Below are 13,815 nucleotides of genomic sequence, written 5' to 3' on the forward strand. Positions count from 1 at the left end.
ATATTATAATACTTTTTATAAAGTATAAAATATTTATATAATGAAAACGAATTACTTTTTGAAATACATTTACAAAATTTTTTATTTATTTATTTCTAAAGTGGATAAAATGTAAACCCTCCTCCTTTATTCGGACTTGAGATCGGCTCCATCAATTTTAAGTAAGCTGAGTTAGAAATTGTACACGAACAACTTGGTGTAACGTGTATAATTTTTTAAAGAAAATTAAATTTAACGATTAAAAAATAAAATTTTTTTGATTAATATAATTAAATCAAATATCACTTACCTGACGACATGCAATTTCAGCGTATTTATCTTGTAGTCGAAAATGAGCGTCTTGCCAATCCCTCACGCACATTAATGCTTCCAAAACATCTTCTTTCAGTCGGCTCCTGACATCGGTCAAAACCCTTTTACATGCACTAAAAGCAGACTCCGAAACAACAGTGCTAAGCGGAGGTGTCAGCAGATCTTTCGCAATTGCAGAAACAATTGGCCAACGTCTTTCATACTTTCGCCGGAATTCAACTACTTCTTCTGAACTTTTTTTAATTTTTCTGCCTGTTGGCATATTATGATTGAAGTAATCAATTAATTCGACAGACATCGCATTTTGAGTTTCGATCGATGTTTGATGAGATGCAAATGTAGACGATATGACACTAGATGAACACATTGCGGTTGCATCATATCTAAATGTATTAATACCTTGAAATAAATTCATTATTTCGGCATCACCTTCTTCAATTTTAGCAGAAGGAGTAGATGCAGAGGGTACCCGACTAACATTCACACACATTCTTTTCGCATATAAATCATATATTCTACATAATGTTTGCTCTAAATTCTTATAGATGATAGGTGTATCAAGTATTAAAATTTTATTGATTTGATCAATTACGTATTTAGTTCTCGAAATATTATATCAGGGTCCATTGCGCATGCTAAAGGAAATAACATAGACATTTCTTCCCAATATTTTCTAAACTTTAATTCCATAGCAATTATAATTTCACTAAAAGTAGGATCCTTTTTATTTTTATGGAATATTCTTGCAATTATATAAAGACGTTCAAGCACCATACAGGTTGTGGGATAATAAACGCCAGATAAAATTTTTTTGGTCTCATTAAAAGATGTCAAAAATCATTTAACTTTCAAAACTAAAATTCAATCAGATTCATTCAACATACCATCGTCATCACTTCTAACATGTCTATTGTTATAAAAGTCAATTATTAAATTTTCGAAACCTTCACATGACTTTAATTGCAAGTAAGTAAAGTTTCATCTATGACCTACGTTGCTAACAAATGTTTCAGCGGTCGTCTCTCCTAATTCAACTCAAAAATTTTCAAATGCTTATTTTCTACTAGGAGAGATCGTAATATATACTAATGCATTCCTAATCCTTTGAAATTCATCATTTATATGTTTTAAACTATCTTGCACAATTAAATTCAATATATGACACACACAACGAATATGAAACAAATACCCACCAAAATCAAGTTGAAGTGTCCTACACAATTTATCGACGATTACCTTATTAACACTAGCATTATCAAAAGTAAAAGACCGAATTTTAGTCTTGCAATGATAATATTTAACAATATTGATAATAGCATTACATATATTATTAGTATTGTGAGAAAACTCAATATCAGGTCAAGATAATAAGGAGGTTCAGGAGGTTGCACGACTCTCTTGGTTGGATATATTTCATGCAAATGAAGAAAGAGGCCTCATTCGGGAAATGGGTTTGGACTTTACCACCAAATGGTTGGCAGTGATACGAGATTCAATTAGTTTCATCAGGTGTTTGTCCCAGATAAGGTATTGAACCATAAAAGGAAGGCTTGGGAAGGTAAGCTTATGGGGAAAGCTTAAGCAATCATTTTCTTATGCATGCACAAAGTGGGTCTATATAGTATGCGATTGCAGCTATATATGCCCTTTTATTAACACCTTCCCATATATCAGAAGTTAAAGATATAACACTCCTATATTGTTGCAAATTCATAATTAATTGTTGTTTTGAATTATTGAAATAATTTATTGTATCGGCACGAAAAGTGTTTCGACTTACCCTAACATACCTCGGTTGTCGATATTCTTTCACGAACGAGACGAAGTGTTGGTTGTCTGCAATAGCCAGAGGCAACTCAGTGGTGACAACAAATTTCACCATTCCGACTCGAGTATTGTCCTCCGAATACACCCATGTGGATAGGGGTGAAGTTATAGAACCGACGCCTGGACTGTCAAATTGCAATTTTGTTTGACCAGCTGGAAGAGGTCCATGTCTCGTCGCACATGCTTTGTAGTGGCGGTTGAGATGGGTGATACCAATTTCTTTTTGCCATGTCAATCTTTGTTGGCAGTATTTACATACTACTTTAGATTTTGGAAGGCCATCGACGACTTTTTCCGTTGAAATCAACTTAAAGTGATCCCAACGTTTTGCTTATTTTTGGCCTTTCGCTTTTCCCTCGCATCTGGGATGTTTAATTTGGCATCTTCATCCTCATATTTAGTTTTGGGAACGTTAATATCATCCAAATCAATTGGATTGTGGCTTCCCTGACCGTGAATGTGAATATCTTTAGGTATCGGTATGTTATTTAGACCGGCAAATTCATTTAGAAATTGACTTTGCGGCGTCCTAGGTGATTCGCCATGATGTGGCTCACATCCTGTATCGAATAAGCTCTCAAAAAATAAGCGTTGATCTATTTGTTTGATTGTTTATGATGAAATCTTAACTAGAAGAATATAAATGTAGTGAGATTGTGAGAATTGAGAATTGGATGAATTGAAATTATAACTAATAAACTGTAAAAATTGAATCGATATTGTATATTTTGCAGCACAAGAGAGTAAAAACTTGATAATTGATATAATAAAAGAGAGTTGAGAGAGTTGGAGACTTGGAGTAACAATTGATATGAAAAAAAATAAAGGGGGAAAGGGGTATTTATAGTAGAAAGGGGAAAAAAAAATTAAAAAAAAATAAAGTGACCGTTTTTTAGTGACCAAACGGTCACTTTTTTTAAAAAGTGACCGTTTTTGTCACTTTAAATTCGGGCTCACGACGAGCATGTTTTGTCGTTTAAATGAGCCGCTCTAAGCATTCGCTCTACTCGTGCTCGTGATTTTACGAGCTTGAGCCATCGACGAGCCCCATTTTCACGAGTCGAGCCGCTGAGCCGATGAGCGGCTCGGTCCTTTTGACATCCCTAGTTTTGCTTCACTGGGGAGACGATGAGCAAGCTGGGAAAGGTGACAGCTTATATTTGTATGTCAATAGTAGATTTCGAGTGTGTGAGGAATATTAGAAGCCTTAATCGACGATCATTAGTTATACAAGCCTTATTTGACGACAATGCTAAACCTAACGGCGTCGTTTTAGTCGAGAGCACTAATTCACCTTCACTTTCTTCCAAATCATTCTCTCGATCTTGATATGTAGGAACACTTTTCACTCTCTCCAATTCGTACTGTGCGGTTCTTTATGGCGACATAGATTTGGCTTTACGGTGAGCGTATTTATTATTGCGCATTTTCAAATCCCTGCTCTTTTGATACCTTCTTCGTCTTGGTCTTCTTTGGGTGTGGGGGTGGGGCCAGGCGGAAAAAGAGGAGGTTTTTTTTTTTTTTCCCTAACTTATTTTAATGTAGTAAATGGAGTGTTACTATATTACCCTTTTAAAATTATTAAAAATATGGTCAAAGTCAAAATATTTAGTCAACTATCAGATATTTGGATGAAAACTGTCTAAAGGGCCTCCGACGCAATGTTTTGAAAGGTTTGGAATGACAATTGCAACAAATTAAAAGTTTGAAGAAAGTTTACTAATATTTTGGAGGTTTGGGACTTTTGCTGCAATTATTCCTTAAAAATATAAACCGCTCGACTGTCTCACACCTCTTTGTGTCTCCCCGCCTTATACGGCTTAGAGGCCTAATCATCAAAAAATTGAAAATTTAGAACAAACTCTGGGAATCAAATTGGGCCTAAATCCATCTTTTTCCCATTTTTAAATTTCGCCGGAATCCGCAGAAATCCTGTCGTGCGATGGAGGATTATTTGCAGTTATTCGTGGAGGAGACGTCGTGGTACAACGATATTGTTATGGGCTCACTCTTACTGGAGAAATGGTGGGTCCCACTCCCTCACTTCTTCAGGGGATGGCTCCGAAACTTCATTGGAGGGACCTTGTTCTACTTGCTTTCTGGGGTTTTGTGGTGTTTTTATATCTACTACTTGAAGCATAATGTCTGTGTTCCAAAAGGTACGGGGTTTTCACAGTTTTAATTTGGTTTTAAATTTGATATTTTCTTACTTCGCCGTTGATGATGCTTATTTTTTATCCTTCTTGGTTTGAATTTTTGACATGAGATTTCAATTTAGTTCAATGAAGTGGGTGCCTTTCATTTTTGCTTAGGTATTTTACTCTTTGTGCATGTTTTTTCTTTTCTTTCTTTTTCTAGTTCTTCGTGTCCTTTTCTTTTTCTAAATTTATGCCATTATTCAATGGGTGTAAAGTAAGTGAGTTCGTAATTGTGTTTTCCTGGGGCAACCGAATTGGGTTTGTCGATTTGTTTTAGCCAACCATCTGATTGATGTAGTAATTTGGTCTTTTTCATTTTTAGGGAATTTATGTTTTTCCATAAATTTTCTATCTATAGAATTCATATGAGGACGTTTTCTGGGGAGGACTGGAGATAGAAATTGAAAAATGGGCACTCTTCAGTCTTTTCTCAAACAGAGTAAAATTTCATTATCCAAAAATGCCATTTTCCATTTAATCAAACTCTTCAATGTCAGAATGGAGAGCGAATGGATAAAGTCAATATCCAAAGATTCTTGCACTTGTATATTGCTATTGTTCAAAGATATTGTTTACCTGTAGAGTTGTTTTTATGTTTTGAAATCATATCTGCCATATTTACTAAGCTCCCACAACTGGACCATCAAGTCAAATGAAAATTCCTTTAGCACAAAATGTAGCAGAAACTTTTTAATAAGCTTAAATTGAATATTCGACCTCTAAAAAAGGCCTTTTTTAATCCAAAAACTTAAAAGGTGGCCATTAAAAGATGGCTATTTTGGAAAATTCCTCATTTTTTTCTTCCAAAACTGAGATGTTAATTTTATCTGTTTATTATTTGTTCTAATTACATGTTGTGTTCATAATCGTATTCTTCCTAAACATGGTGATCCGGTTCATATATGGGAGTCTTCTATTCTTGTTATAAGTGGTTCCAAACTTAATATTGAGTTGAGTTGTCTCAGAATTGGACTAGCCTGTCTACAGAATTTTTGCTTGCTTGAACTGTCTTCTAGCTGCTCTTTTTAGATGAATCTTTTAGTCGATAAAACTAAGATTGAATTTGTCAGTTTGTGGATCATACAATGATATTATCACTACATTTATGAAATTGCTTGTCCAAAGGCAGGTGTTTTTTCCCCCTAAACAATTTGGATTTTTGAGGAAAATAACATTGCAGTTAGCAGTCTTGATATATAGTAAAACCTCTATAAAATAATAATGTTGGGATCAAGATAATTTATTATCTTAGAGGGATTATAAATTTATCGATAAATGAATAATCTATTAATTTATCGATAAATAAATATTTATTAATTTATAGGGTATATTATATTTTTATAACTTGTGTTATATTTAACCACAATACACGTTGGATTTTTTATTTTTTTAATGTGGTGAAATTCAAAATTAAATCTGTAAGCACACAAAAAGGGGTACTCAATACCTTTATCAATCACGATTCAGATGATAGTTGTATTTTACCTGCCGTTTCTTCAAAAGAGGCATTTCAAGCAATCACAACCTTGAATAATTACTTTGCACAAAAAAAAAAAAGAAAAAGGAACTTATTTATGCATTGCAAAAAATTAGGAACGAAGTTGAGTTTGGTTTGGGTATTAAGAAAAAGCAAAAGACTTTAGATGCATATTTTGAAAAATAGGTGAATTGAAAAAATGTTGTCAAATTAAAAGTTTGTTAATTTGTATTAGTACGAACTTTTATGAAGCCTTAAAATATCTAAAACAAATTTATTATCTTTTGCATTTAGCGGGGTAATTAATTTAGTTTAATGGCCCAAATATGGACCTAATAATTTTATTATTGAAGCTAGATTATTAATTTATTTAACACTCATTTATCAAGTTTTACTGTATTACTATTTATGTTTCACCAAATTTATTATTTTGTCACTAAATTTATGGGTGCATCTTGTCACATTCTATTATGCTGCACCTTTCTGGTGTTGAACTTGGGTATTGCAATACGAGGGAGAAAATTCTTTCGTCTGCTTGGGGAAAAATATAGTTCTGATTAACATAATATGTACAGATGCCATTCCTACGAGAAATGCAATGCTTTTGCAGATAGGGGTTGCAATGAAAGCTATGCCATGTTACTGTGCCCTTCCAACAATCTCAGAATACATGATTGAACACGGATGGACAAAATGTTTTTCAAGGATAAGCGATGTTGGCTGGGTTGCCTACCTTTTCTATTTGATTGTTTATCTTGTGTTCGTGGAGTTCGGGATATATTGGATGCATAGGGAGTTACATGACATAAAACCTCTCTATAAATATCTCCATGCCACACATCACATCTACAACAAGCAAAATACACTTTCTCCTTTTGCTGGTGAGTTCTACTTCTTTCTCATCATTTTGTTGTGTTTGTGTGGTGATTCCCTTGATGACTTTGTTAAAAGTTTTGGCACTTTATTGTTGGTCATAGAGAAATTTCCCATGGTTGAGTAGTGTCGACAAAGAAACTGAGTACAAAATTATTGTGTGTAAAAAATTTTAATTTCTTGTTTGTGCTTCTCCAGTTTTCTATAAGATGAAAGCCACGGTAATTTCCTTTTAGAGGCCAGAATGCCATTCCTTATTGATGTTGGGAACCAGTTTGGTAATGCCAGAATGAGAAAACTATGTGAAATTATATCCATAAAAGATATTCTTTATTGCATCTTTTCTTATATTTGAAGTAACTTGCAGTTGTCTCTTAAAAATTTAGTTTGGCTCAAATAAATTTACAGGTTCGTGATGTAACCTAAATGAATGATAATATAACTTTATATAGGTTGTGTATAATGATTTGTGTATGGGATATCTTTCCCATTAAATCCCATTGTCTTAACTTGTTTTTTCTTGTTTTTTGGGATTCATAGCATGAAATGAGTCATTCACTTATCTAAGAGGAGCAATATAATGGCAAGCAATGCAATGTTGGAGCATTATGCATAAATTTGTGCTAGAGAAGCTCTTTTGGTGGATGTCCAAATGTATACTGTTTGAACCCATTCTCCAAAAACTTAAATTTAACTCATTTTCAACCACACATTAAATCCAAAACTTTTCTTAGTTTTTAATTACACATCTCCAAAAAAATAAATGTTATAAAACTCTCTCCTTTTTTTTTTTTTTTGGTGAAAAGGGGATCAAACAAAGGCCTAATCTTTAGTTTGATCCATGTGACATAGTTCAGGGACAACCGAAATCTGACCTCTCATATAAGAAGATGGTGTTGAAAGCACTCACTATATCATCGTAGACTATATGTTGTGTCCAAGTGAATTTAAGATCGACTGGAGTTTGATAGATGTAGCTGAGGTTTTGTTGCTCGTTAAGTTATTGTATTCTGATACAATCATATTTGTTTTCATGGCCATTGTCTAAAGATTTTTAAACCTTTATATTAGTGATGAAAATCTTGTGGCCAGATTGAGTTCTTTGACGCTGGTAATTTGCATTGATTTTGTGATCTTGAGTTTCGTGAATATGTTATACAAGTGAAGTCAGCCACTTTGTATAGTCTTTACATAATATGCCTGGAGTATTATATTGTGTGATATTGTGTTTATGTACACTCACATCTCAAATTTTTTGTGAATAAGCAATATTCAACTTTCTCGTATTATTATCTTAAACTTCTTGCACCCAGGATACCTATTTGTCGTAGTTAGTCTTATTAGTTTATGTTCTTATGGCCCTTTGAGATTCATCAAATTCACAGCTATCGAAATCCTTAATTGATTGAGTAAAGATTGTCTTTTATTTCAGTTATCATAGATAGGATATTGTGATTTATTAGAATTGTAAGAGATTTATTTTTTTTCCTTTTCCATGTATTCTCCTTGTACTATAAAATGACCAACTTACTTTACATTATGACTGAGGAAAATAAAAGTTCTCTCCCGAGTTTTATCTTCATGGTATCAGAGCACCAGAAATTTTCGAACCCGTGGTCTTCTCGTGTGCTTTTAGATGCCTTCTGTACATCGAAGGGGGAACCTTTGATCTCTCGTTTCCTTTAGTATTAGTTATTTGCTCTTGGTATTGTCGCGTTTTGTGTCGCCTAAGGTTGAAATTCTGTAGTTCTGGCATCTTTGGAGTTGGGTCTGCATTTGAGTATAGTATTTTCTGGCTTGGGATTGGTGGTCTGATCTCTACAGTGCGGTGGTTGTAGATGGCTTCGTCTGTAGTGGTTCTGCGATCGTGAGTAAGTATTGGGAAATTGTCGACTTTGGGTGCCGGATTGCACTTCGCTGGTATCGTCGATCATTCTGGACTTTTGGATTGTGGAATGACTGATTTGAGTTGTGGGCTAATTATTAATGGGCTCGAGTAATTTTTTGGGCTTAGTTTGTGATTTGATATTTTCTGGGCTCTTGGTTTGTTGTGGGCTCCTTCAATTATTGTTGATTTCATTGTTGGGCTTGGTTTGTAGGCTAAGTTAGTTTGGGCTACTGTATTTTTTCTTCTCCTCGGTGGATTAAATATATATGGGCTGACTTTCATCATGGCATCTAAGATATCAGGTTTAGTGGTCCATAAATGTAATTTCTTTAGAGCCCGAAATTTTACCGCATTCGCTAAAGTGTCATGAATTATTAACTTAAGGGCATCCAATGACAGACTCTTACAATTTGTTTGTTACATACTCACCTTGTGCTGGTAATCTTAAATTTAAGATTGCAGACGGTTCTCTTTTGACAGTTGCAGGAAAAGGGAGTATTCAAATTTCTGACTCTATAACTTTAGAATCGGTCCTTTATGTTTCAAATTTATTGTGCAATTTATTATCTATAAGCCAACTAACAAAAACTTCCACTTGCTCTGCTAAATTTTTTCCATCACACTGTATTTTTCAGGACCTATCATCGGGGAAGACGATTGACAGTGCTAAAGAAGTGGAGGATTCAACTACTTTGACAAAGTTGATGCGAGTAACTAGTGTCAACTTAAAATTTGTGATTCTGCATCTGTTCTTAGTGATAGTGAAATTATGTTATAACCTTTTAAAATGAGTCATCCGAACTTTCAATATTTGAAACGTGTGTTGTCCTCTATTTTCATGAATGAAAAGCAAGTTAATTTTCAATGTGAAATATGTGAACTTGCAAAACACCAACGCACTTCATTTCCACAATCCACATACAGACCATCAAAACCATTCACCATGATTCACAGCGATGTATGGGGACCCTCATGAGTCCCGAATTCTACCCACACAAAATGGTTTGTCACTTTTATCGATGATCACACCCGACTTAGTTGTGTCTACCTACTAAAAGATAAATTCGATGTCTGTCTCGTGTTTATCAACTTTCATTCCATGATCAAAACGCAATTCCAAACACATTTAAATCTTACATTCTGACAATGGCACAGAATACTTCAATACCATCATGGGTGACTTTCTTCAAAAACATGGAATAATTCATCAAAGTTCCTGTGTTGACACTCCTCAACAAAATGGGATTGCCGAACTCAAAAATAGGCATCTCCTAGAGGTTGCCCGTGCCTCAATGTTTACTATAAATATGCGTAAGATGTTTTGGGGGATGCTATCCTCACATCCACCTATTTAATCAATCGAATGCCAAATCATGTCGTAAGTGTCAAGACACCAATCAAAAATTTAAGAAATACTTCCTGACTTCTCGACTCAGCTCTAATCTACCCCTAAGAGTGTTTGGTTGTACTACATTTGTTCATATTCACTCTCATCACCGAAGTAAACTGGATCCGCGAGCTATTAAACATGTTTGGATTGGATATTCTCCTACACAAAAGGGCTACAAATGCTATGATCCTTCCACAAAAAAAATCTTTGTCTTGACGTTACCTTTTTCGAAAATACTCCATACTTTACTAACACTTCTCTTCGGGGGGAGACCTTGCATGAAGAGCGGTTCTTTAACTTTAGTCTCTCCTCTCCTAAACCCGTCCCACCACCTGAGTCTACTATGCCAATGACAGAAGGGAATTTGAATACAGGGGGGATGTAGAAAAAAAATGATAAGGAGATATTGGTTTATTCAAGAAAGCTAAAATCAAGGAACTTGGAGAATCTCACATCTTAAGCACCAAAAGAGTAAGAATCGATGGTAGCTCCAGAACCTTAGAAAACCCTAGAGATATCGGATACGGATTTGCTCATTGCTCTCAGAAAACAAACACGGTCATGTACTCTCCATCCTATTTCAAAATTCTTGTCATAAATGCTTTAACTACAGGATTTCGTGCTTTTACCACTCATCTTGGCAGTACAGTGATTCCAAAAACTGTTTAGGAAGCCTTGGAAATTTCAAAATGGAGAGAAACAGTTTTGGAAGAAATGCAGCTTTGGAAAAAATGAAACCTAGGAAGTGATGGATCTGCCAAAAGGAAAGAAACTCGTTGGATGTAAATGGGTCTTTAACTTGAAATACAAAGTTGATGGGAAAATAGAACGGTATAAAGTTCGGTTGGTTGCAAAATGATACACACAGACTTATGGCATTAACTATACAGAAACATTTGCACCAGTAGCAAAACTGAATACAATTCGAGTTCTTCTATCACTAGCTGTAAATTTGGATTGGCCACTTCAGTATCTGGTTATTAAAAATGCTTTCTTAAATGGGGTATTGGAAGAAGAAGTATTCATGACATTACCACCAGGATTTTGTAAGGTAAATGAAAGAAATCGGGTATGTAAGCTAAAAAAGTCCTTATATGGACTCAAGCAGTCACCAAGAGTATGGCTTGATAGGTTTGCAAAAGTACCGAAAAGTTAGGAATATCGCCAAGGGCAGTCAGATCACACCATGTTTCTTCCAACATTTGAAGATGGTACTAAAATGATTCTAATAGTATATGTCGATGATATTGTTTTGACAGGTGATAATATAGTTGAAATGGAAATACTAAAGAAAAGCCTTGCCATTGAATTTGAGATAAACGATTTGGGATCAATGCAATACTTTATGAGAATGGAAGTTGCCAGATCTAGAAGAGGCATTAGTGTATCTCAACGAAAGTATGTTCTTGATTTTTACCGAAATCGGCATGCTTGGATGCAAACCAAGTGATACACCCGTGGATGTGGGAAGGAAAAATGAAGATGGAGAAAAACCAGTAGAAATTAACAGATATCAAAGATTGGTTGGAAAGCCAATATACCTATCACATACTAGACCTGACATCACATTTGCAGTTAGCTTGGTAAGCCAACATATGCATTCTCCAAAGGAAAGTCACCTAAAGCTATCTATAAGATACTCAGATATCTCAAGGGAATCGCAGGAAAGGGACTGCTCTTCAAAAGGGGTGGAAGGAAAGATTGAGAAATTTTCACAGATGCAGACTGGGCATGCTCGATAGAAGATAGAAGGTCCACTACTGGGTATTGTACCTTTGTATGAGGAAATTTGGTAACATGAAGAAGTAAGAAACGGAATATGGTGGCTAGAAGTAGTGCAGAAGCTGAGTTCAGAGTTGTAGCACAGGGTATATGCAAAGGACTGTGGTTGAAAAAACTGTTGGAAGAATTAAATGTTGTAGTAAAGTTGGCCATCAAACTCTACTGTGATAATAAAGCAGCAATCAACATTTCCCTTAATCCAGTTCAGCATGACCGAACCAAGCACGTAGAGGTGGATAGACATTTTATTAAGGAAAAGGTTGAGGAAGGGACCATTTGCATGACTTGTGTTCCTACACAAACACAGGTTACAGGTGTTTTCACCAAAGGACTACCTAGACAGAAATTCGATGATTTCATTTTTAAGTTGGATATGATTAACATTTATGATGCAACTCGAGGGGGAGTATCAAAATCCCTAATTGATTAAGTAAAGATTGTCTTTTATTCCAGTTACCATATATAGGATATTGTGATTTATTAGAATTGTAGGAGATTTATTTTTTTCCTTTTTCATGTATTCTCCTTGCACTGTAAAAATACCAACTTATTGTACATTATGAGTGAGGAAAATAAAAGTTCTCTCGCGAGTTTTATCTTCAATAGCATATGGTTTGGCTTGTTTTGTTTTCAATAGGTTTGGCCTCCCACCCTCTGGACGGGATATTGCAGGCAGCACCACATGTCATAGCTCTCTTCCTAGTGCCAATGCATTTCACAACACACATAGCGCTTCTGTTCATTGAGGGCATATGGACTGCAAACATTCATGACTGCATACACGGCAAGTTATGGCCTGTAATGGGTGCTGGTTATCATACCATACATCACACCACATATTGTCACAATTATGGCCACTACACAATATGGATGGACTGGATGTTTGGAACTCTTCATGAACCAGTCAATGATGAGGCCAAGAAGATATAATCAATGTCTCTGCAATTTTCTTGTTTTAGCTTGTGCATCTTTAGAATTCCTTCGAGTCCTATGCTTCTCTAAATTTTGCTGCTCCGTTGTTTTGTAATGTCAAAGCGTTGTTGAGACAGACAGCATGGGGAATAAGAGAAGAAAGAGGCTGTCAACTTCTTAATCAGTCTCTCGTTCCCCAGTTTTATTCTGTTGGTTATACGTGGACTGTACATTAATCTTGTTATAAGCAGATTAGCCTAATGTTTTTAGGGACATGAGATGGTGGTAATAGTAGAATTGCAATTTCAAGTCATGGCATGATCATCTTTATAAGTGCTCACCAGGGTGGAAAACTCTGAATAAAAATGAGGCCAGTGATTATCATTTTTCCAAAAATAATCGTTTTCGGTTTCAAGACTGGTCATTTTCCTTTGGACATGTATGGTTTAGCTTACATTCTGCAAGACAAGCAAGAAAGATTGAAAGGATAACTTATTTGCTTCTTTCTCAGAAATAAGCTAAGCCAGTATACTCTTTGTATTTGCATGTTTTGACAAATATCTGTTCATTAATGAAATAGTATGGTTACTTAATTCAGGTACGTGATATGATATATAAATGCCATTCATTCGGCGAGAAGAAAATTCTTCAAAGGAATCAAAATAAAAATCATCAATATTTTATAGGGAATAAAAATTGATATATGACCTATTCGAATCTGTCACAAGTATGTAAATGTGAATTGATGACCCGTTTCGGGTTCACTTTTGTACTGCTCATGGGAGGTTCAGGTTCAGTCTCCTTTCCTAAGGCCTCTTTATGTTTACGGTTATGATGAGTTGAATAAAAAAGTCATCTTGTACGTCAAGAGTTCTAAATGAGGTAAGGCATGACAAGACATTAAGGTTAAGTCTTTAGTCTGCGGATTTCGAGAAGTCATTCTCGGTATTTGAATTTCGTTTATATTTTAAAAGAACATATGTCAAATCAAAATATTAAATGTTCTCAATATTTTAAATATCTAGAATGATATTTTATTTTGAACTTGACATTTCTCTACACTTGAAATCTAATTCTCGACGTTTCTATGTTAATGAGATAAATAGAATTAATTGTGATTTGACATGTACGCTTTTAAAATAAATATGACATGTTA

The 13,815-nt window shown here is 34.9% G+C and overlaps 1 protein-coding gene across 1 annotated transcript; it reads left to right on the forward strand.

Annotated features, from left to right (window-relative positions):
- The first annotated feature begins 3,947 nt into the window (after nucleotides 1-3,947).
- Nucleotides 3,948-12,972, forward strand: LOC111401052 (delta(7)-sterol-C5(6)-desaturase-like). The gene is made up of 3 exons (XM_023028588.1): nucleotides 3,948-4,298; nucleotides 6,390-6,695; nucleotides 12,385-12,972. The coding sequence occupies exons 1-3, from the start codon at nucleotides 4,082-4,084 to the stop codon at nucleotides 12,675-12,677; spliced, it is 816 nt and encodes a 271-aa protein (XP_022884356.1). The 5' UTR covers nucleotides 3,948-4,081; the 3' UTR covers nucleotides 12,678-12,972.
- Nucleotides 12,973-13,815: the final 843 nt, after the last annotated feature.

The sequence above is a fragment of the Olea europaea genome, chromosome 10, assembly GCF_002742605.1.
Source record: "Olea europaea var. sylvestris chromosome 10, O_europaea_v1, whole genome shotgun sequence".
NCBI classification, from domain to species: domain Eukaryota; kingdom Viridiplantae; phylum Streptophyta; class Magnoliopsida; order Lamiales; family Oleaceae; genus Olea; species Olea europaea.

Bases quoted from the DNA above. Each gene is read 5' to 3' on its own strand.
- LOC111401052 (XM_023028588.1), top strand. From the start codon at position 4,082: ATGGAGGATTATTTGCAGTTATTCGTGGAGGAGACGTCGTGGTACAAC. The intron at 4,299-6,389 runs GTACGGGGTTTT...TAATATGTACAG, and splicing joins TAATGTCTGTGTTCCAAAAG to ATGCCATTCCTACGAGAAAT. The intron at 6,696-12,384 runs GTGAGTTCTACT...TGTTTTCAATAG, and splicing joins TACACTTTCTCCTTTTGCTG to GTTTGGCCTCCCACCCTCTG.